Here is a 24,474-nt window from a genome sequence, read left to right as displayed (position 1 = left end):
TAACAACAATAGTGAGTTTACGAATTGTAGGTTATAGACTGCCTTTTTACAAATCTACAGTTTTACGTTAAATGGGATTAATCGAATAACTTGTAATTTGTAAAATTGATTTCCAGGACATTTGTTTCATTGTCAAGTTTGTTGCTGTTGTCTAAGACAGTCCTAATGATATTTAGTACAAACTGAATGCTTTTCTTTTATTTTTACTACAAATCTATCGTTTCATTTGCATCATACGTACCTCGCAGATAATGTAAAATATTAGATAAAGTAAAATTTGTTGGACTTTACCAGTAAATATAACTAGTGAGTAAATGTCCTAATATTTAATATTCCAGTTGTGTTCTCGAAAAGTTACGTCAGTCAAGCACAATGGTCAAAATGGAGGAATGGAAGGGGTCGTATGACGTGTAGAGTAGGTTGAGATCATGGTAAGATTCAAATGGTACGCGTTATCTCTTAGAAAGTGGGTAAAAAGAAGTATCGATACCAGGTGTATGCTTATTAAGTTGGACGATCGTTGCCATTCATTAAATTTCTTTCAGCGAAGCAGCCGCACGTCGGTAGCCGCGAATCACGGAACTCCCCTCTACCTAAGCGCTTTTTCCCTTCACGATGCGCTACCTCTCATCGTACAGCCCTGGGCCCGAGTAGAACAACGCCAGCACCGTGCTACGCCGAGGCGAAGGCAAAAAGAAAAGAATGCCTTACGGGGAATAGAGGCAGCGTTTCCCAACCTTCGGGAACCTTTTCTCGACCACTTGGGTACGCTTCGAAAAATGTCACTTTCTTCCCCCTCTCTTTTACGTTCCTGCTTGCATTGTGCCCATTTCTTGCTAGGTAAGATTAGAGTCGGTGATAAAATGTTTCTTATCCAATACGAAACACCCGATTATCGATAGTAACTTGTATCAAAGGTGCATAACCTCTCGATGTTTCAAATACATACACGGGAATGATTTCTTAAGATTAGTATTATTTATTGAAATTATTTCAGGTTTATTTACTTTAGTAATCCATGTGTCACGAAACGTTAATTGAAGAATCAGAATATGATGTAACATATACTATTTCACAGAAGCAAACCCATTCTACAAAAAAAGTTAATTATTCCAATAACGCTTGGTGGCTGTGATTTATATTTAGAACTTGGTAATCTGTGCAATGTGCACAACTAAGAAGGCAGATTCGAAGAATCCGAAGGATTGGGAAACCCTGAAACGAAAGACGTGAGGGGAGCGCGGTTATGTGGCCTGGAGTTTCATCCCGTACCACCGCGTTACCCCAACAAGGAAGCAAAATACATCGAAACGAAGGAACGAAGAAAAGAGAAAGCCACGGAGAAAAGAGAAAGAGAGTTGCGTAGAGGGCAGTGCATACGAGGTGGAGCCTTCAGGCACGCTCATTAGAAATAATAATAATTATTACAACACGGATAATAAATGTTGCCGTTTGCTCGATACATGCTCAACTTGGAAAGTAAGTTAACTACTACTGACATACGGTAATTAAATAAATGAAATACGTTCGGTCGAATGATTTATTTCTCGTCTACGTTCGACCTAACATGCTCGAGCATCTCACACTGTCACACTGTCAGCTCTAACTAGCGACGTCAAAATTTTGAGAAGACGCCAAGGAAGAAATCCTGTCTGCGGTCATTGCATGGAACCGTTACTCGCACGCATACACGAGCATAACGAGTACATGGACATCATCGACGTTACATCAGAAATTTACTAAACCAAGTTGTGCAGATTTTACGCTCGTTAAAGGACGTTTGTTCGCACGTGCTTTGAAGCAATTTTTCTAATCCAAATGAATGTAATTTTATAAATATTATTTAGTTTCTAATATAAATTAGCTTCTTTATTTTCTAAAGATAGAAAGAAACTATAGGTAAATGGTATATAGAAAATTGATTAGAGTTACTATAAATTGTAGAATATGTTCGTTGAATATATGATCTTACGCTGTAAAATCAAAAATCGAAGAGGCAAAAGAGAAAGGAGGACGAAAGGGGAAGACGCGCGAGGAGAGGCTTTAAAGAGCCGAAGTGAGCCTCCTTTGCCAGGGGAACAGGTTCCCGGCATGGTTATACACCGCGTATTCACCGAGCTGAAAACCTTGAGCTCTACGGATAGAGAAAGAAGCGTTCGTCTCATCTCTCTTCACAGATGCTGTGGTTGCGGTTGCTCTTTACAGACACATGATACGAATCGAAAATTTAAACCCGAACCCACACGAAGCGAGCAACTTTGAAATCCAGCAACGAAAACTCGCATAACTTCAAAGATTACCTAGTAACAGATTCCTATCATATAAATATCTATTACATAGTGCCTTCCTTTTTTTAAAAGTCTCACATCCGTGTTCAAAGTTACATTTATCATTCGTCGTATCGATTTTTATATTCGATGCTTCTATCGTATCCAATACAGCGATTTATCCTTCAATTGATAAATTAACAAGGTTTAATAAGAAAATTATTAGAAATAACTCGTGTAACGCTTCTCTGTATGCTGACAATAAATTCAAATTCAAATTCAAATTTATAAAATGAATTTCCCGAATCTATCGTAGGATATAATATCGTTATACAACAATAGGGTAACCAGAATAATAAGCCGCGTACTGAAAATGAAATATCAACGACGGCGGAAGAGTAAACTTGGCGAGATGACGTTCGCGGTTTCACGATTCGTCACCCTTTCGTTACGCGATAAAATTCGCACGATAGTCGTTGTTACGCTCTACGAAATGTCTAGGAAGACGGACAATCCGGAAGAATCAGAAGTTGACACGAAGAAGAAGAAGAAAAGAGAAGAGCAACGATGAGCGATGCAACCGATTCACGGTGAATCGTGGTCGCGTTGGTGATTTCCAAAGGCGACTGTACGCACCTGATAGAGTCGCCCCCACGCTTGGAACTTGCGAGGCAAGATGGCGGGGAGCGGTGGGGCCCAGAACGAGTCCCTGACTCTCGGTTCAGTTGCTGTTCGCACGCCGGGCCCCGTTGGTGCGTTACGCGGCCTCGTCTCAAGCCTGTCGAAAGAAACTATCTCCAAAATATAAGAGCCGAGCTCGTGCAACATCCGACGTAGCCAAGAGGGAGGGAGAGAGAAAGAGAGCGAGTCTTACGTGCCGCGTTAGACATTAACTCTCTCGAAACGACGCGACGCTGTTCATCAATTCTTATCCTTCTCCTCTGTTTCTCTTCTCTCTCGCTTTACTCTTCGAGTAGCACGTCAACGAGGGTCAAAGCGAATTCGAGTCGCGCGGTCGACGGTCAAACTCGGTGATATTCGGTGTGAGGTGAATTGAAAAAAGGAATCGGTGGTTGCTCGCTGGAAACCGTCCTTGGAAGACGGTGGGAAAGAAAAGGAAGGGAGGAAGAAGTCACAGGGAGGAGGATTCGATACGTCCCGAAGGAAGGTTTCGAGGAAAGCGACGCCTCGCGAATAAGCGCAAGATTGCCGCGCTATTGGCCCGTGGCAAAACAAAACAACCACGGAATCGAACGGATTTAGTCGGTTTTCGGCGTGGATTATCGGAAACGGCTTGCAGCCGGCAGTGCTCGATCGGAAAAGGTATTGCTCTAAGTTGCGATCGTTTCTTTTTTTTTCTCTTCTTCTCTTTCTTTTTTCTTTTTTCTTTCGTTTTGTTTTGTTTACAACGTTATACACAGTGGTTGAAACTGGTGGTGGATGAATTACATTTTGGATACATTTTGGAACGATTAAGAAAGAGAAAGGTCTACGAGCTCGAGTTCGTACTGCGGCGTATCGTACATACATATTTTATAAGAAACAACCAGATAATTTTTATCTCGATTGGAGCATCGAAGCGAAAGACGTTGGCTTATCATGTACTCGTAACAGGCACGCAAATCAAGCGAACCGAATGAACTTTGTTTACGTTTACTTACATACCGGATGGCATAAGTTGGGCTGTACCAAGCGTACATACGCGGTAACCTTTCAAAACGCGACTACTATATAATTTTCATCGACGACCACGTGCCGTTCGAACAAATTATTTGCCGCACGATCTACCCGTATACGCGACTTATTAAGGTCGCTCGATCGTCACCAATTTGTTGAGCGCTGTTCTCTCCAACGTTAATTACCATTTGCCGAGATGAAACCGTCGCGTACGTTTAATTCCATCGATTGGATATTTTCAAGGAAGGGAGGAAGAAGCTCTCTGGAAAATGGCCACTAGAAACGAAAATCATAAACGGCAGGTCAGTCGTGAACAACGGTACTTGAGAATCGGCTCGAGTTTTCCCCTCGAACTTTCCAACCGTATCCCTTCAAATTGCTATTATCCATCGATGGTTTCGACCTCGTCGAGTTTCACTCTATTGAAGCAAGGACAGACTCGAAAATTACTCTAAAGCGGTATTGCTCGACGCACTCGTTGCTACTGAAATATAACGATAAAATAAAATATTCCCTGCGGTGCTGCGTTTTCATCATAAACGTCGTTAGTTTGGCTAATGATATTAGTTTCCAAAGCTCGTTGCTTACTGTTTTATCTTCCCCCCATCGAATCTTCCAAAGCACAAAAGGGTAGACAAGATGCAATAATTGCAATAAATAAACAAATTTACCGTTTCGTTTGTCTTTCAGCAAACCAGATCGTTTCGTTGAAATGGAAAAAATCCGACAATTCCGCGAGTATTATTATATACTATATTATATATTATATTATATTTCTAGTATGCTATATTGTAGTTATAATTGTATATAGCGATAGAAATGATTTATCACTGACAATAAGAGTATAATAACGAGGTTTTAGATGGCGCATCCTATGAGCCAGTAGCGGCGAATGCGTTAAACCGAGGACAAAATCGTCGAAAAGAGTTGGAGTATCGTCGACAAACTGAAAATCTAATTTATTGTTGGCTGCACGACCGACTGGATTTGGTCCTCGGCGATACGCTTCCAGGTTTCACCGCAAGATAAAAACTCGATAAAGAACGATGGAACGCTTGCATATAAAGGTCCGTAAATACACGACATTATCTCTTACCCGGTCTGCAGAGACCGGCGGTAAACCGGCGCCTGTGTACATAGGAGATCCGAGTTTAACCACGTTTTGTTGGAACTTGGACGAAGATAACTCAGCTTCCCAGATATTGTTTCGAAGAAACGCGCCACAGCCGAAATCTCGTGCATAGAGTTCCGTCGTTTGGTGTTAAGCGAGTAGAATGTCGTTTATCTTAATCCATCGAGGGACAAACGGTCTAACGGCAGTTTACGTAGTAAAAGTTCACCGATTTCTCTTCTTTCTCGTTGCTTTTCGTTCACGCGATTAGCCAATGGTTAAATAGAGCAGCAGCTCGTCTTGTTCGTTTCTTAAATGTAACAATTACGAGAGGAGCGAACGAGATCGAATCCTCTGCGAGTTTCCGATTTTTCCGTTTCAATCTTGCAATTTTCCATGAATTTTGGCAAATCTAAGAGACTCGAATATTATTGTAAGAGAATCTTTAATACGAATATTGTACGGGTATTGTACGAAATGTTTGAACACTCACTCGTTGGACATGTATCACGCGTGTTGCACAGAATATTCTGAAATTTCACTAATACTGTAACGAGATATGGCTGTCGATTATTATCGGTAATGTTTGAAAATAATCTGAGAATACAGACAAGCTATAGTTCTTAGGCAACTCGTCTTTAACGCTAATTGTATATGTAAGATCATTATTCGCGCTGTATATTACTTAGCAAGTGTATGTTTGCGGCAAATGATTTATAACTTCTATATACGTCTTTGGATGGGTTTTAAATTTTACCAATATACACATTGATATTTATCGTATCACGGTGCTGACGAATGTTGAGAAAGTTTCGTACAAAACACGTGTTACGCTTATAATACGTTTTCTATTTGATAAGTGTTCAAACATTTTCGCGAATCGTCGCAAATAGATTTCAATAACGTTGACTGAAATTTCGTTTCAATAAGCGCACTTGTATCGTACGTGGGAGGGATTTAGGCTGGTCCTTTCGTACGTTTATTAAGGGGGTATTCTGGTCTAGAAATTTGAAAAAATCGAAAAATTTCTTTTTTCATATTTCCAAAGTCTAGACATTCAAGAATATACCCTTAAAAGGATTTTTCAAAATTTCAATTATTTTATGTGTTACAGCCATTTTTGTGACGCGGCATCTGCTCCGGTCCGACCGGAACAAATGAATAGTAGACGGTAGACGTTGTCCGAGTAAACTTGTCTCAAAACTTTAAACGCGTTTTTCTCGAAACTACTTTTTTCGAGTTGGCGTGCACGATATCTCAAGTTCTAATGAACAGATTTATTTTAAATTTGGTCTGAATATTCCTTATATACTCCTCTATCGTCCGGACCACGCTCAGCTCAAAATCTTTAATATTACTATTTTTTAAACGTTCGGAATTGTCAAAAAAAACGTGCGAAATAAGAAACTTTTTTCCAAACGGCCGTCATTTTGTGAAAAAATGTTGTATTGACTTTTCCAAGTTTCAGACGATAGCAGCATCCATACTAATTAAGAATCCGTTCGCATTTTTTGTCTCAGATGAGCAGAAGGGTTGATATCATGCACGCCACGACACCCCATTTTTTGGCAGCACCCACTTTGCCAGCTCGTAACTCTTTAAATATTGAGTTTTTTCTTTCAGTGAATTTTTTACGTAATCTCGAAATATCAATAAACAACTGCTAAAAAGAAGGATAGCAAAAATATTTTTTGTTTCGCTTGTACAGAGCTTCAAAAATCGCCCGAAATTCATGCCTCTAGACCAGAATACCCCCTTAAACCAAACACGTTTGTTGATAAACGAGCGATGACGGAAGGATGGTGGCGGTTCTACGGTCTGTCGCGGTCAGTCGATGAAAAATATCGCCGAGAAAGCGGCTGTTAACCTCGTTCGAAAGAGCTACAATGCATCAAAGACACACGGCTGAGCGTTTCGCGCGGAGTGTCTGGCGCGTTTGTCGCAAAACTGGTTTATCCGGAATCCGAGACCCGGAGGATCGAACGAATCTCCGATCTCTAGCGTCAGTGGAGAGCTTAAAACTTCAAATTTTACGCTATCGTTTACGAGCAAATTAGAGAAAATGTATAAAAGAGCGATAAAAATATGAAATATCGAGGATATTTAATAACAGCGATCAATGGACTGCGCGAAATGTTTGCGCGTTTGTGGGAAATTTGAAAGCGCAAAGGTGCAGAGTACGCGTAGTATTTCTTGGACGGAACGAATTTCTATTCGGGTTCTTTAATCGCGTTCATGAAACTATGAAATTTCATAAGCAACCGTGATGTCTGATAATCGAGAATGTAAACATACACTCGCGTTGTAACTGGAAATTATAAGTGAAAGCTTCGTAAAATTGCAACGTATCGAAAATATTTACGCACGAGCGTAATCGTCGTGAAAGAATAGCAACTCGCATAGCATCGTGTAGGCTATATAGCGTTATGCAGCGAGCGAGTACATTCGTTCGTGGCAACCCTCTTTCTTCCAAACGACGTGCTATGAAACGTAATATACGTATTGCGGTCGATTCGTTTTTTTGGCGCATCGCCTCGTTTCTGGAGAAGAGCGAGACGATTCAACGTTAATCACACGAGAGATATTATACTTCCGGAATAGCGATGATGCGCCGGAAAATATCGCTTGAACAAAACAGATCGTTTTATCGTAGAAACGATTCGCTGGCATTGTTTCCCGTTTTTCTTTCCCACCTCGTTTTACAACAGCGGTCAACTATTTTGCGTCGTTCTCACGGTTATCTCGATGGCGAAAATTACGCTTGTCGTCGTGTTATCGATCGAATAATCGCGGCGACGTGGTTGAAAAATTTCATCGACCGCGTAAACTGCAACAGGCTTCGCGACTCAGCGCCGAGATCTCGTTAGGCTGGATTTTTTCGTCGCTGCTATAATAATCGAGTCGGTATTCACCTTTCACTCGATGACGAGGCAGGCGCCCTTCACTCTAACGACATTGTTCGTCACCGATAACACAGATACGATACGCTGCTGAGCGATCCTTCTTTGCGCTTCTTTGCGAGTCATCGTGATCTTCCTGTGGAGGCGCGGATATTAGGAGAACCGGCGTTGGAGTCACCGACGTAGGCCCAACATGCTTCGACAATTGTATATTAGTTCTACACGAAGATACATATACGCGTAAGACAAATGTCGATGGTTTACAGTTTGAATAATATCCTGTCCTCTTTCAAGGCACGCACGTGTATATTGTTGTGTTTAAAGTTGCCCGACGTTTTCTTTATCCTTTAAAGTAAAATTCTATCGTAGTAACAACGACTCCATATTTTGGATAGAACGAGGAGAAATAACGGTGGCACGAACTGAGAGAACTTAGGCTTAGGAAAATTACAGAACTTGGCTTTTCTTTGCTTGCGAAATAACAGGCAAGGGAATTTTAATCGAGTACTCAGCTTTTGTATATAATTGCGTGGGCTGTTTGCAAGTGTTTTTCGTACGAAAGCCACAGACAGAACGTAGCACATTGGAGGTACAGTTCGATATGTTTAGTTCTTTCGGATTAAGAAACGAACGATCTATCCTCGGCTGCTATCCTATTAGGCTAAAACGTATGCTACGTATCTCCGCGTAGAAGCAACCTTACGGTAAAACACTCGTGAAAGCGTGGCTTGCCAACGAGTTACCTTCTGCAAGAAATTATCACGGTATCGACCTGCAGTCTCCAGTTTCTCTGCTGAGAATTTTCAATTCTCGTGTATAAGGGGCAATGATAATTAGAAACGAGAAGAAACACATACAGCGGCACTCTGTTGCGCAATCAAGCTGATATTATTAATGAAATTATAGAGTTACTGGTATTAACAAATTCTCCTGCGTAACAGCGACCAGTTTGGTAAACGAAGTGATTAAAATTCGACGACTAAAACCTTACGAATCACCAGTAATACGATTGTCCTATTTAACGAAAAATTATAAAATAGCAACCCGTAATTTCCAATTCCTTCGGTCTTCGATCGCTACCAGCGATGTACCGAATTATCGCGCGAGCGAATTCAGCGAAGAAAACTTTGTCCCTTGGACGATACGGCGTGTTTGCCGAGTAATTTCACGACTGAGAGGGTTCCCGTGTTTGCCATGAGGTCTGCACGTAGATCAAAGATGTAGACTGCACGCCTAGATTCTCGTTCCTTTTACTTCGTTCCTCTTCTTACCATTTAAACGCGCTGTTATCGAGAAAGTAACAGATGTCGCATTCTGCTGCGAGACTTGGCGGTACGACGAAATTCCAGCAAAATCATCGAGCTTTCTCCATCGAAGGATTCACGCGCGCTCTGATTTCATACACGATCGATGGACGAACGCGTGTTTTACCAGCCAACATCGGCTTCAAGTTTCTAACTCGGTCAAATCGACTCGATCGATCGCCTGCAGCTGAGTCGAACCACCATCGGACAATCGAGTCGGTTTTAAAAGTTCCGAGGCGTGGTTACCGCGAACGTAAGCGCAACAGCTAACTGTAAATGCAGCCGCTTTCCGCGGCCAGCCACACAACTCGTCCTTACGTCGCGGGAAAAACGTCCACGCGCTGCCTACGCCATGCGACCGATACTCGTTCGATGCCGACAGAAACCGTTAGCTATCTCTCGTTTCGCGTAATCGGCAACGATAACGATAGATTTTGCTATCAGTACGGTGGTTCGCGAAGTACGGACACGACACGATCTTTGTTTCGAATTAGGAATTGGAAAGATTAGTAGGAAGATTCCAGGTATTTGGTTCGATGAGTACGAACAAGCTCTCTCTCTGCTTAATTCCACTGTAATACTCAGACTTTTTATTGGTATTTCGATGTCTGTTCAACCGAGAGGACTTTGAACGTTCCCAGCCAGTTAGAACGGTTTATACGATTGAAACGAGATATTACGCGCACGATTCTGTATTTTTAACGTATTTCCCTGAAATTGGTGGAGATTTTTGACGATAGGAAAGCACAGTGAGAACGATCGATCAGGATCGCGAAATACCTCCTGGCAAGAATAAAACAGAAATATCACTGATATTCCATAGACACGTTAAAAGTAGTTTCCTGTATCTGGTAAGGTTCTTCCTCTTGAAGAATTGTTCACGTTGGAACGTCGTTGCCATTAATTGATTTAAATGCCGTGTCCTGAGCGAAGGCGAGCTGGCCCTAACAACGAAAGAAAATCGAACGAAGGAAGACGTTTGCACGGCAAATGAATAAAAATCGTGTGAAAATACCATTCGTTGGATATCAAGATCGGTATAAGGCGGGCTAATTTCGTTCTGAAGATACTCGGTAGGGAACGTAATTAATGGAGGCCGAGGATCTTTGTGCCTGGTATTCGAGCTGATGAAAATGCATGAGGGGTTGCTGCGGGTTGCCGCCCTTCTGTGGGACCTCGATAAACATTTAATAAAGTTTTCTCATAGGCCAGGCACGCACCACTTTCCGCCGTGGAATAAATTACGGAATTGTGTCTCGTGATCGTAGAAACACTGGCCGGCTAAATGCCAGTCGGTCTGTTTCATAACTCGCTCCGCTGGCCCATTCCAGCGCGTATTCCTCTCGATTCCGCCGCGCCAACAAAGATCGTTTTGTTCCTCGGAGCTTTCGTTCGTACCACGACTCGAGCATCGAATCCGATTTAGATTTCGTTCCCGATTCGAACGGTGTGTTCGATCACGCCCATTAACCGTGTACGAATTAATCGCCTCTGTTTGAGAAAGCTCGCGACCAGAATGCAATGCCGTACAATGGGTGTTTCGATGGAAAGTCGAACGACTTTTTAGCACGCGATGAAAGAAATTAGAGGAAGGTCTGTAATCTGTGGTAAATAACGTAACGCCGAGTGTATTTTCTAGTCGAATGGTTCAACTATTTCGAAGTCTTAGGAAACTATTTCTCCTACAACTTGGTTACGAACTGGCGATTTCTTTAATATTTAATTATTGGCGGCTAACGTTGAAAGTAACGCAACTAAAACTCAGCATACTATGGCTTCTCTACTACTGGCTCTCTTGCTAAAAACCTTCTGAACGAAGCGGCGAACGTGTAGGGAAAAGCGAAAATTTGTCGAACTCGTGCGAATTCATAGCGCTCCGTGTGGAAATGTAGGAACCACGAAAGCTGTTTGAGAACTATCGATACGGTGGACACGCCTTTCTGTGCAAAATCGAACGTGGATCGAAGTTACATTTGGGTCAAGTACGCGCGCCGTTCGACCAACTTTTTTCGCGTGCGAACGTGCGCAAGCAAAGAAAAGCAATGCGGAGAACAACTGGCGAAAAGAACGACAGGCGTTCTCTTCTCTTTCCGTGGAATCGCATTTGCATCGCCAACGCGTATACGTCAGCGTGTAAGAATATGCCAACTGGATAACGATGAAACGGAAACCTCAGTGTCGTTCAGCAATATACAATATAACCACTATGCTACGGTATACTATATGATACACTACGGTACATAATGCAAAGAAGCTGTGATCTAGCCAACCGAAGAAATTCTCAAGTTGGTTTTTCCAAAGAGCCTCCCTGTCCTCGTTAAGGTGATCGGCACGCGCGTAAATCTCCATGCTGGTTAACTTTATGGCTCGTAGTCGACATTACCCTTCATTAGCCGCGCCGTACGGCCGCATAAGTCACGTTCTTCCGGCCGCAATTATCGATTCTCGTGTGTGTGGCATGGCGCATAAATTCTGCGCAAATTAAGAACACTCGTTTACGGCGGATGATACGACCGATACGAGAGCCGAACGAATTCGATTTTTAGTCGCGCGGTATACGTTACACAGCAGACTGCGTGACAGAGACGCACGCTTGTTGAGCAACGAACGAGTTGCTGCGATATAGCAGAGGCGGCTACACTTTTCGTCTCTTCGAGGAATTAGCACGTTAGCGTGTACCTCTCAGCGAGAGCCACAGGAGATCGAGATATATCACGAAGCGCGACGTTTCATTTTTCTAAGAAATATTATTTCCCTGAAGATGTTGTCCGAATGATCGTAACGATGTGTATGTCAGAACGGACAGATGTTGCAACGAAGGAGATTCTAAGGCCAATTACGTTCGCTCTGAAACTAAGTACACTCGCCTGGTTCAGCAGAAAACGGAGGATGCTGAACCTTTAACCCCGCAGAGTTCTCTCTCCACCGTTCTCCAGCCAATTATATTTTCCAAAGCTTACAGAATATCTGAGAATTCTTATCGCTGCGCGTGATTTCTCGTCCCGATTCTACGTGAGACGTCGTCCAAACGATGTTACGTTACAAATTTTGTTTGTTCGCGAAGACGAGACGAAAATGGAAATGTAAAGATTCGAGGATCGTAGGCGGAGTTAAGAGGACGCCTATTGGCATTCGAAGCACGACTACTGATGCGTAATACGCGATAATAATAATAGTACACGAGCGTTTGGCGTGCGATTTCAACGAGAAGCAATTAATTTAAAAAAAGGCGAAAATGTACTGGAAGATGCGATCTTAACCCATTTGCATCCAAGCGCGGATCAATCCGCGCGCTGCGACTATCTTCTATCAGCAAGCGCGGATTATTACGCGATTTTTGGTCCGCGTGATGGGGACCAGTCGTCAGTTGAACGCCGCTGATGCCTTCAAATGTTTCCTTAAGTAGAGCCATGATGCAAATGGTTAATGATCGCGAATGATGTACATAGCGTTTCGAGTCGCTGAACAGAGATAGCAGAATCTAGAAGCGCGCCAGACCGACCGGCTTTCGCGATATTTCGCCAAATAAGAAACCAATGCCAAACCTGTTCCCTTAGCCCGTAACCTGATAGCAGTGATTCGCGTACACGAAGTTAGCCGGTCGTTGCGGTGGCGAGAGTTGCGTCGCGTTGAAAAACCATCGTCTCGCGGTTGCTTGGGATTCCGAAACGTGCCTTCGATGACAGAGCTGACACCCGTCGATTAAAGGTACAACACAGAGTAGACTGAAGCTGGTGGTCGATGAGGAACGTGCTACATACCCGCTGATTTCCTTCGAGAATACACCGTGTGTCACGGTACTTGCATGGAGCATCGTTCGCGCTGTATCGTTTTAAACGCGTCTTCTTACATGCTTGGAATATATAGAGGAATTTTTTATTTGTACAGAGCTGTTTGCAAAGGAGAAATTCAACTGCGACGCGTTCCACGTCGAGTCGTTTTCCAGCGAATCGGTTCTCTCGCTTTTTCTTATCGGCAGAGACTACGGAGACGTGGTAAATCGTATTCGGTTGCCCGAAAAGTGTCTACAACAGTGCACCTTCGTACAAACGTGAAACCAAGTGTGTGAAATGTCGCGGTGTTTATCTCAACAGAGTAAAATGGATCATATGAAATTTGAGAAAATAATATAAAAGCAAAAATATTCTGCGTCTATTATTTCCTCATAAAAGGAAAGAAACTCTCCGGACAAGCTAAAATTTATTAACCGGTTAGCTGTTTTCGACGAGTGTATTCGTCGCGAGGAAAAATGGCAATATTTCATGCCTCTGTTAGTAATGAAATCGTTTCGTTGCAATTTAAGGGGGTATTCTGGTCTAGAAATTTGAAAAAATCGAAAAATTTCTTTTTTCATATTTCCAAAGTCTAGACATTCAAGAATATACCCTTAAAAGGATTTTTCAAAATTTCAATTATTTTATGTGTTACAGCCATTTTTGTGACGCGGCATCTGCTCCGGTCCGACCGGAACAAATGAATAGTAGACGGTAGACGTTGTCCGAGTAAACTTGTCTCAAAACTTTAAACGCGTTTTTCTCGAAACTACTTTTTTCGAGTTGGCGTGCACGATATCTCAAGTTCTAACGAACCGATTTATTTTAAATTTGGTCTGAATATTCCTTATATACTCCTCTATCGTCCGGATCACGCTCAGCTCAAAATCTTTAATATTACTATTTTTTAAACGTTCGGAATTGTCAAAAAAACGTGCGAAATAAGAAACTTTTTCCCAAACGGCCGTCATTTTGTGAAAAAATGTTGTATTGACTTTTCCAAGTTTCAGACGATAGCAGCATCCATACTAATTAAGAATCCGTTCGCATTTTTTGTCTCAGATGACCAGAAGGGTTGATATCATGCACGCCACGACACCCCATTTTTTTTGGCAGCACCCTCTTTGCCAGCTCGTAACTCTTTAAATATTGAGTTTTTTCTTTCAGTGAATTTTTTACGTAATCTCGAAATATCAATAAACAACTGCTAAAAAGAAGGATAGCAAAAATATTTTTTGTTTCGCTTGTACAGAGCTTCAAAAATCGCGCGAAATTCATGCCTCTAGACCAGAATACCCCCTTCAATTCCGTATCGTAACGGCCACACGTACTCTATGCTGGACGAGTCGTCGCTTACTTTCCGCCATACATTTCAAGTACAGAGTACGCAACAGCAAACCGTTTAAAAATCATTCTTTTAATGGAAACTCAAGCAACTCGGTATAAATAACTCGAAGATCGCGATAGACAGATAGACAGAGTCGGGCAAAGGAAGAAGAAGAAGTAGAAATACTGAAATAGACGAAGCGTTAAGTGGAAGGAAGGAGGAAGGTCTAACGAATTGTTTGAGCGACGATCGTCGCAGACGTAGAAAGCGTTGCGTTTTCTCGTGTTGTCAGCGGTGTCCACTGCGGCTCCGGCGAGCCGCGTTCCCCTTCTCCCGTTTCACGAGAAACAACCGCGAGCAACTGGTTTGACTTGTATGTTCGTTAACCGGGAACGTTTCGAAGAAGCGCGGAGAGGGAATTGTAAAACCGTTGTCGCGAAAACTCTCGAATGCTGCGTGGGCAAGCTCGAGGAACTATTTGCATATAAAACGCGTGAGCAGAATCGCGGAAAAGACTTGTAACCGATGGATCGTCCGATGAAAACGGAAATCAATGAAGCGCGTACACGAGGTAGTGTGGTAGCGATAAAACGCACGAGGATTAATCGAAAGACATCACTGCGGAGAAACAATACGCGACTTGCAGAAATTACGGATCTCTTGGAGCCGCAGATACGACGATCTGAAATTACAGACGATACTCTTGGTAACGTGCACGTGCTCTTGCTTACGATCGCTGGAAAATAGTTGCAAACGTTGGTCGTCGTTTCGACGCGTTTGCGAATGCTTTTAGCCACTAACGAACGTTTACGGATATTAGCGATCGCACGTGAACACATGTGGCCACTTGCGAACGTACGCAAAGAAGAGTCGCGATCGTTTAAGAGCGTTTGCGGATCTGTGATCGCTGGCGAACAGGAAAAATCGTGGCGAAACGTACACTGGCTACGAAAATTATTTGCATACGAATTGCACTTATCGTAGAATTTACCTGCCGATTATCAGATTCGAGCGTATCAAATCATCCAGCGGCGCTTTCGTGCGAGCGCAACGGTTTCATACGACGAGCATGAAATGTAAGTACTTTTCGTAGTTGTTGTATATAAAACGATTAATGTTACACCGCTGAGTATGCTTGGCAAGATCAAACTTTACGATCTGACGATGCACCGTGTTCTTCGTAATTTGTCCTTGACAAATAGAAACAGCGTCGGACGATGATAATTTTTCGTCGTAAGGCGAAACCAAAGTATTCGAGTTGCATAGCAAGAAGAGAGAGTTTGATAATCGAATGCCTGCGCGCTTGCGGATTGACCCTTTGCAACCGCACGTGCCTCGTCTGTTATCAATTAATTGACTAATAAATATCCTACGCCCTACGAGACCGCTGTTTTAGTTTAGCTACTCGGATCTCGTCTGCTTGCAACATACGTGGAACGATCTTATTTAAAGCTGTAGCAGCGATGCTCGTAAATTGCACACGGATGTTACACGAGTCGCAAATGAGGCAAAACTTGCAGCTAATTACGCGCGAAATTTCTTTGAAACACGAAGCAGACTAGCTCGCAATCGCGCGGCACGTTTCTCTGGAATTTTTGTTAACGCAAAGGCAATTGGCAGTTCGAAGATCATAGGAGCGCGAGTCACTCTGTTGCTATCTTCTGTGTTTTATATTTCACGGATACAGATATATATCTCATTTTTACTATATTTTTATATAATAAAAATAATTATATAATTATAATCGAATTATATAATTCGACGAGCTACGCAGACTAAACGAACGATACCTTTCAAGCCCCGGATTGTCGAATTACTCGAATTCCACGCTGTTTGAGAATATCATCGCCTGATGGAAGAATAAAAGAGAAAATACGAGTTGTTTTAGATCACTGCGAGAAACTTAACGCAACAACCATTTCCTTCAAGTTCACAGTTAAACAACTGGGTCTAAAGTTTGACGGAATACTCTGAGCCAACCAAAGTAACAGAAGCTTAAAAATGAGTCTTTCGAATGGTGCGAGTCGTTGCGGTAAAAATATTTCAAGTTGCTCGAGTTTCAATCGTTTAGATCCGACCAGCTGTAGCGTGACGCGAACTCGAAAGTCGAAATACGCGATTCAAACTCTGCTTCCTGAACCGTTCGCCTTCGCTACCATGATTCTCGGCTCAATTTAATTTTATTCGTTGGAAATGTCGCGTCGTACTCGAGAGGGCAATGGCTTCGAACGGACGCGATAGAAATGACGAGCGTATCACGTCCGATCGAGTCGTCGTATACGTTCGGTGTGTGTACGATCGGTGCTCTATGTGCATACCGTTTGGCAAATGGCGTATTTTTCGCACGTTTTCGCGCCACCGGTGGAAGTTTCTCAGGGCAACGGCGACGAACAAAAATGCAGTAGCCCGAGTAGTCGGTAACCGGTGACTGTTCTCGGGCCGAAAGTAGCTTTTGTTTCGCCGCGAGAACAATCCACGGTCTGAAAAGCATGCTGCGACGAACCTCTGTGTATATCGATCCTCGGTACATCTGCCGTTTCCGGCCTTGCTACCGGTACTCCGCGAACAGCCAAGCGGTTCAGCGGTCGGAAACGCAAGAATTCGCCGATACGATCGCCGCTGTAATCGTTTTATCCGATCGACGTGTTCCGCGGCTTGTCTTCTTCGCGTTTCTTCTCGTCAGTTCTACGTTGTTGTATATCCGTTCTAACAAACGCGATTTCTTCGTTCGATTCTCGATTGCGATCGGAGCAGCATTGTGAAGAATTCTGACGCTGATCTCAGCAGATCCGATCAAACGAGCAGTTTGAAAATTTCATTTACGATTGTACAATTGTAATTCGTCTATCTTCGTGGAAATTCTTATATTAAGAAAAATTGAGATATCGATTAATCGGATGATAACGAAAGGAACAATAGGAAAGTACAATTTTAAATTAAAATTCCGAAACTTCATTCGAGGTCATTCGAGCCTGGTTAAAGTTAGCGACTAATTAGCATATTTCTTTTCTGTTCCTTCTTCCATTCCATTCTTATTACGTATCTAGCCTAAGAACGTAATATTTATCTTCTCCTTTTCTTTCCTTCGATTCTCCTTAAGCGTAATCGAAGCTTGCATAATCCTGCTTTGTCCGTCTTCCCGTACGATATCGGAACGTTCAACGTGACGTTTCCTCCTCTTTTCGTCTTTCGTTCGCAGTTCTCTCCAAAATTGGAAAATTTTCTTGTCACCTGACGCAAAGAACACGTCGACGAAAGAATCTCTTGGACTTGAAAATTCCCAAGGTTATTCTTTATTCAGCGGTAGCCAAAACGACATTTGATCGCCGGGTATCTCGCAATCTCCCGACCAACGAAATTTGTCAAGCCTGTTATTAACGTTAATTGCAGGAATATCGCGACGAGGGCATCGAGACTGCAGCCGATTATAAAGCCAAGATACACGTTGCGTTGTTAGGAATCACGCGAGCTCGAAGACGTTGGCGTTCTCTGTTCTCTGTTCCCAAGAGCATTGACTCACCGTGTGTAACTGACTTACTCGACAAGAATGTAAATGCTCGAGCGTTGGTGGTCGTATCGATGACAGAGAACCGCGTCGTTCGCGATTACATCGCGCTCTGCCAACCACCGACCAGTTCGCCACGAGCATTCGATCTTCCGTCGTTTCGACGTACGTGTTTCTAAAATACTTTCATCGATATGAATGTCCAATCGCATTAACGTAATTGCTTACAGTGGGGTACGTACAGACAAAGGAAAGTTTCAAATCCACGCTGGCGCGTAATAATCGCGAATGACGATAACGATAGGATTCTCGGCTTTCGCGACGAACTAAATAAAAAACCATCTCTGTTACCTTAATTTTGCATAGAAAGCGGCCGAAGAGAAGAAGAAAGAAAAGAGAAAAAAAAGAAGAATAGCGTCGATACATAAATCGACTTCGCATTGAACGTGTTAATGGTAAAACGTGTTGAGAACACATTTTTTTACCATGTTGATGACAGTCATCTGTATCATCGTAGCGACTCGTAATAAAATTTAGTTGTTCCGTTCGATCGTAACTACTTTTTCTAAGATTGTTACGCTTTTCCTATCGCTTCTTCTGTGATCGCTTTTTCGTATTAATTAACTTCAACTCGGTTAATTATCCTTCTTTTGTCCTGCAGCGAATATATACGCGTACGGGATCGTGAAGCGTATAACCTCTGCGAGCAACATTATCGGCAGTCGTGCATGACCAGTATGTGGTTTGATGGTTTCCAGGAACACGTTGATCGAGGAGAGCAATGGCGGTGTTCGGGCTGGTCTCGGCGGTGGCCGGGTTCGTCAAGGTACGATACTTGGTGGACAAGGCGATCATCGATAACATGGTGTTCAGGGCGCACTACAGGATCACCTGCGCTATTTTATTCGCCTGTTGCATCATCGTCTCTGCCAATAATCTGATAGGTAAGCAGCTCTTCTTCCTGAACTTTTGCGGCTAACCACGAAAAAACGCTTGCAACGAGCTTTTCTTCGAGTCGGAGCATGGGCGTTGTTGCAAGGTTCGCGAGAAATTTTGCAATTCGTCGTACGTACATGGTCGTGTTAAATGGTAGCCAAGGCGCTTGAGAATTGTGGAAGAATTACGAGTACGATTTTAACCGCCTGGCGGACGCGCAGCAGGAAAAAAGAAGAAGAAAGAAACGTTCCAACGAATACGTTAACAGTTTGGCCAACAAAGCTCGAGTTCCTCGTAACGATGATTTAACCGATGAAACGAAGCGGCGCAAGCGAAGATTTCGAGAATTCGAACGTAGTCGCGTACTTGGACTTTCGAACGTATCATCCTTTTGCTTTCGTAATTAATCCAGCCATCGAGCAGCGAAATCGCGTTAGTCGCAATTTCTATGTTCACGCGTATGCCGATACTTCGAAGATGCGAAGATACGCGCGTAATGCGCCTGCTATTCGCAAACGTAAAAAACATATAAGTCGTATAATAATAATAATAATAATAATAATTAATAATAATAAAGCATCGAAAGTAAAGCGTGTCCGCTATAGAATTTAGCAAGTGAAACAAAGCTTTATGTTCCGTTTCTAGGCATATTCTAAAAAATAGACATATAAACGCAAAGTGGATCGCGAACAGTAGCATCGGAACAGCTAAAAAGTATATCAGTTAAAGAGCAACAGTAGCTCGTAACGCGGGAGTCGAACCCAGCTGCAGAACGAATGTGCTCACTCGCGTGATTGTTTCCGACAATCAGTCGATCCGTAAGTGAATTAAGGAGGTAAAACGATCCTCTTACTTGACCCATGGGAGCAACGACGATGGGTCGCAGATGAAACGTCGTCGGTTGCATAAATAGCCGATACGTTGCGTGGCAGCGGGCCGTTTTCAGGACGCGCGTGCTTATTTATCGGTGGACAGAGCGTATGAGGGCCGATCACGGGTTACAGACACAGCTGCTCGTCACGCCGACGACAAGGCCCTCGGACCAGATTCGCAACGGTATCGTGCGTTATCAACTCGTTTAGCGAACAACCTATCAGCTGCCGCGCGCGATGCACCAGCACATGTTTCGCACATGTGTCGTAGCGAGTCTCCTCTCTCATCCTGCTCGTTCACAACCATCGTTCGACGTTCTCGCCGACAGGGAATCGCTGGTTGCATAATTTTACGCGCAATTGTGCTTATAATCAAACGGATAATGCACGGTCGTTGTCTAACGAGGTCGTTCGCGATCGAGGACGCTCACCGGTTCGCGCGATGTTTCGGAAAACGCGCGTCTCGATCTCCACGCGGTTCGAGCGTATTCGAATATCTTCGCTCGATCTAGTTGGTCGAAACTGTGTACTTCCTGGTTGGAATAGAAGTAGAAGCACGCTGCGAATATTCACGCAATTTCTTATTTTTGAGACTTTCACGTTCGAAGGAATATGATTTAAAAAATGGAATTAAATCGAGTAGATCAGAGCATCGATTCTTGGAGAATCGGTTGGCGTATAAGACAAAACGTTACAGTTCTATTCTCGAAAGACGACAGAGACTTTGAGATATTCAAAACGCCATTACTTTCCAAGTGGGCAATTTCCTACAGCTTTCTAACGAACTTCCTTTTCCATCTTTCGTTGTCTCGAGTACAACCGATCAAGATCGGGTGAAAGATGGTGGGAAGAGCAACGAAACATCGAGCACCGAGCGAATAATCGACGATGATGCTTGCAGGTGATCCGATAAACTGCCTGAGCGATGGAGGTGTACCGGACAACGTGATAAACACGTATTGCTGGATCACGTACACGTTCACGTTGCCCCACAACAACGCGAAACCGGTGGGTACTCACGTGGCTCACCCTGGTCTTGGCGGTGACTTTGGGGAGAAGAGATATCACTCGTACTATCAGTGGGTGCCCTTCATGCTCTTCTTCCAAGGTATCCTATTCTACATGCCTCATTGGATATGGAAGCAGTGGGAAGAGGGCAAGGTCAGAATGATATCCGAAGGCATGAGGGGAGCCTCGATCGATAACAAGTCCGAGCGACAGGCCAAGTCTCAACGTCTGGCCAAATACGTTTACGACACGTTGCACCTGCACAACACATACGCGGCTGGCTACTTCTTCTGCGAGGCTCTCAACTTCGTTAACGTGGTAAGTGGCGTACCGTGTCGCGGATAAAGGCTCCTCTTTATGGAGCGATCGCAAAAACTCGAGCTTTCTTTAATAACGCGGTCGTCTTAGTCGTGTCTGTGTTTCGAGCGACGAGACCAAGACCGAGATCATACGGCCACAAAAATACGAAAACACGTTTGTCATCTGCTCCGAGTTTTTGTATTCGGTGAGACGCGCGTCGAGCAATAAATGGGAAGATGCTCCATTCGCGTGGTTTCTCGAGAAGTTAGCAAAAATCGTCAGAGGATCGTGTGGTTCCAGGTTGGAAATATATTCTTCATCGACGCGTTCCTCGGTGGAGCTTTCCTTTCCTATGGTACGGATGTACTCAAGTTCAGCAATATGAATCAGGAACAACGCACCGACCCCATGGTGGAAGTGTTCCCACGGGTAACCAAATGTACCTTCCACAAATTCGGTGCTTCCGGGACCATTCAAAAGTTCGACGCCCTCTGCGTTCTCGCCCTCAACATCCTCAACGAGAAGATCTACATCTTCCTCTGGTTCTGGTTCATAATCCTGGCGGTATTGTCTGGTGTCGCTCTGCTGTATAGCATGGCGGTGGTCTTACTACCTAGTACCCGGGAAACCATCCTCAAGAAACGATTCAAGTTCGGCACGTCGGCTAACGTGAGCGCACTGATCAGAGAGACACAGGTAAACCAGGTTCATCGATTTAAATCAACGAGCAAAGTGTCGTAATCGCAAAAGGAAATACGCTTGCGGTTTGGCATGACTCTGATTAGGCGGTCGGGATAACAGCGTTTATTTTCAAAACAACGTTGAATCGGTCCGGTTTCACGGTATCTGAGATATCTTGTTAAGCGTCAGAGGGAATTGGATCGGGGCGAGACGAAAAGCCACGCGATACTCTTTCTCGGAGACGTTTCTCGATAATAACCGGTTTGAAAGATAATCGCAATCTATGATACGTTTCGTGACGAGAACGTATCCATTGTTCCTACATATGTAAATTTGCAGGTCGGCGACTTCCTGTTGCTTCATCTGCTGGGACAGAACATGAACATAATGATGTTCAACGAAGTACTGGACGACCTGTGCCGTCAATTGAACCTCGGCTCGACGAGCGGAGCGTCACCGACCTCGGTGCCATCAGCGCCCAGCACTCTCGAGATGTCACCCATTTACCCGGAGATCGAGAAATACGCGAAGGACACCGAGATCTAATGCTTACGCCTTCTCCGACTATATTTCTATCTTCTCTTTTGCATTGTGATAAGACCCAGGGTGATCCTTTTCCGACACCTTTGGTCTCTCGAAAAACGTTTGTACTATCGACGGTTAGTTTGCTCGTAACGAAGGAACATGTTGATCGAACACGCGACAGGAACGAGATCTTGCCACTTCCTTTTCGATCTATGTATCAACGCGTAGAGATTACTTGCCGTCCCACAGAAATAGTAAAACTAATTCGCCATAGAGTAACAGGTACATATCGCAAATCTGTTATCGTAGCCGTCTATTGTTTCTTACCATTTATAGCACAAACTAGCGTTAGGTTATCGAACGAATATGTAACGTAGACGATAACGCGCGATGCTTTCTGTTCGACAATGCGTGTACGCGTGTTGTCGTCTATCGCTGTTAAATTATAGTAAGCCGAATTTCACACGCGCAAGCGTTTCGCCGATTATCTTTAATATTGCGTAATGATATCGCGTTCGCCACCCTGTAGTTAGGGACGCGGTTGTCGAGCACGATAACAACACCGTGAACGATTGCTATGGAATTTGAAACAGCGAACGCGATCAACTCTTTCTCTTCGACAATATCAATTGCCGTTACTCGTCGATGCTCGCATCGATCGTGTTTCTCGATTCCTATTTGTGTTACACATACACATTCCTTTTGTATTAATTTGCGTGTATCGTGATGAAACAAGTGCCTTTTGGGGAAGTGTGTCAATTTACGTTCGACGCTCTGTCGCCGATGGAGCAACTACGATATTATTCGTTTATGGTATCGATAAAGTTTTCTCAAGTAACATTCCGGGCTACTTTCCATTCGTATCGTTTAAGAAAAACGAAGCGGAAATACCGTGGTATTGGACAAATCGTTACTTTTTGAGATAATAATAGAACGAGACTGTATAAGTTTTTCTAGAAATTATAGAAATAAACACGAGAGTATTTATAAGGATACAGATATTGTCAACAGCGCTCTTATATCTTTTACGTATTAGTTTTTAAAATAACTTTACCGCTGTTATACGTGGTCTACGTATATTCTTTTCTTTTCTTCTTTTTGTATTTCTCTATAACTGGTGCAATTGCCATAACGGAGTTAGCGTGAATAACGTTATATTTTGTAGCGAAGTTAGCGCGAACGATGTAAAACTTCGTTAACAAAATTAAACTTCAGGGGCATTCCTGATTATTCACAGTAACGTTTTCATTTTTCATACAAAATTCAAGTATATACATACATGCGTAGTTTATATAATTAAATCGTTACAAAGATTTGTGAATAGAATCGACTTAAGAGTTAAATCATTCGAATATTCGAGTTTATCCGATTTTCATCGTATCTACCGTCGATACCGTTTATATCGTCCAAATTGACTTATGCGCTTCTACATACATATCTACAAGCGAAATTCTACGAAGAGTTTATATCGGAGTTTAAATTAGAAGTGCACATCGATGGATATATTCTTAAGAATATTTGATACGTTTTCGTTTTCCAATGTCTCGAAAGCTACGTCGAAAGATCAGGCGGTTTACCGAAACGAAATACGATAACGCTGACGTAAGTTTCACAGCAACGTTAGAATCGTTTAAATCGTTCAATGCTCACGTTCGTTTCGCACGACTCACAGTTTCTCGGATTGCTCGCCAGCATAATATAACGCTGCCAATAATTATATGCAATGACAATAATAACTTTACTATTAAGTAGTTTATCGTAGTTAGTAGGTTGTATCGCTAATATTAGTTCTGATTCAAGCGATAGATTACGACAGATGTATAAGTCGAACGAGACGGATGTGCCTTCTTCATAGTATACCGAGATATTGTACTTTAGCGCTTAGGATTTCTATAAGATGTGTTTATAAATTGATAAATGCTCATTTATAACGATCGCCGGCGAAGTTAACACGAAGACTGCCAATACGTGCAACGGTAGATGTAACGGGAGCAAAAATAGAAGAATCTAAAGAGCCAATTGTAGAATAAAGATTATACTCTTTCTATATGAAGAATCGGTTGGTTCCTGATTGCTCGTTTTCATAACCAGTATCCATCGGTCTAAAGCAAACCAGACTCGTCCGATCGTAATCTGCCTGGTGGCTGTTTCTCAGCGAGTCGAACAACGAAGCAAGCAACAACGATAGGAGGAAGTTCGTAATCGTTCAATAAATTCCATTAAGTATACGGCTGAAATCGGTGAGGCAAACGCGGCATTTCGCTTTCGACCAGCGACTCGATCGGGCA

At 43.1% G+C, this 24,474-nt stretch overlaps 2 protein-coding genes and 1 long non-coding RNA gene across 4 annotated transcripts in view; 2 read left to right on the top strand and 1 right to left on the bottom strand.

The window, feature by feature from the left end:
• The window catches only part of spg (dedicator of cytokinesis spg), a 55,567-nt gene that overhangs the window by 12,727 nt on the left and 18,366 nt on the right, over positions 1 to 24,474 (bottom strand). The gene's annotated exons all lie outside the window — the stretch shown is intronic.
• LOC138185054 (uncharacterized) lies at positions 848 to 2,551 on the top strand. Its single transcript, XR_011174510.1, has 3 exons — positions 848 to 1,479; positions 1,611 to 1,824; positions 1,945 to 2,551. It is a non-coding gene; the product is annotated as an uncharacterized LOC138185054 (long non-coding RNA).
• Positions 2,982 to 24,242, top strand: Inx3 (innexin 3). Its single transcript, XM_069123645.1, has 5 exons — positions 2,982 to 3,590; positions 18,623 to 18,808; positions 20,574 to 20,998; positions 21,281 to 21,676; positions 22,001 to 24,242. Exons 2-5 carry the CDS (start codon positions 18,646 to 18,648, stop codon positions 22,205 to 22,207), a joined length of 1,191 nt encoding a protein of 396 aa, XP_068979746.1. The 5' UTR covers positions 2,982 to 3,590; positions 18,623 to 18,645; the 3' UTR covers positions 22,208 to 24,242.

Source organism: Bombus flavifrons, chromosome 11, assembly GCF_040668555.2.
Source record: "Bombus flavifrons isolate JBK064 chromosome 11, iyBomFlav1_principal, whole genome shotgun sequence".
Classification (NCBI taxonomy): domain Eukaryota; kingdom Metazoa; phylum Arthropoda; class Insecta; order Hymenoptera; family Apidae; genus Bombus; species Bombus flavifrons.
Note: the sequence above shows the minus strand (reverse complement) of the source record. Positions and strands in the feature narration are given on the sequence as shown.

Coding starts and splice junctions, on each gene's coding strand:
- Inx3 (XM_069123645.1), top strand. CDS start 18,646: ATGGCGGTGTTCGGGCTGGTCTCGGCGGTGGCCGGGTTCGTCAAGGTA. Junction 20,999..21,280: donor CTCTCAACTTCGTTAACGTG/GTAAGTGGCGTA, acceptor GTGTGGTTCCAG/GTTGGAAATATATTCTTCAT. Junction 21,677..22,000: donor CACTGATCAGAGAGACACAG/GTAAACCAGGTT, acceptor GTAAATTTGCAG/GTCGGCGACTTCCTGTTGCT.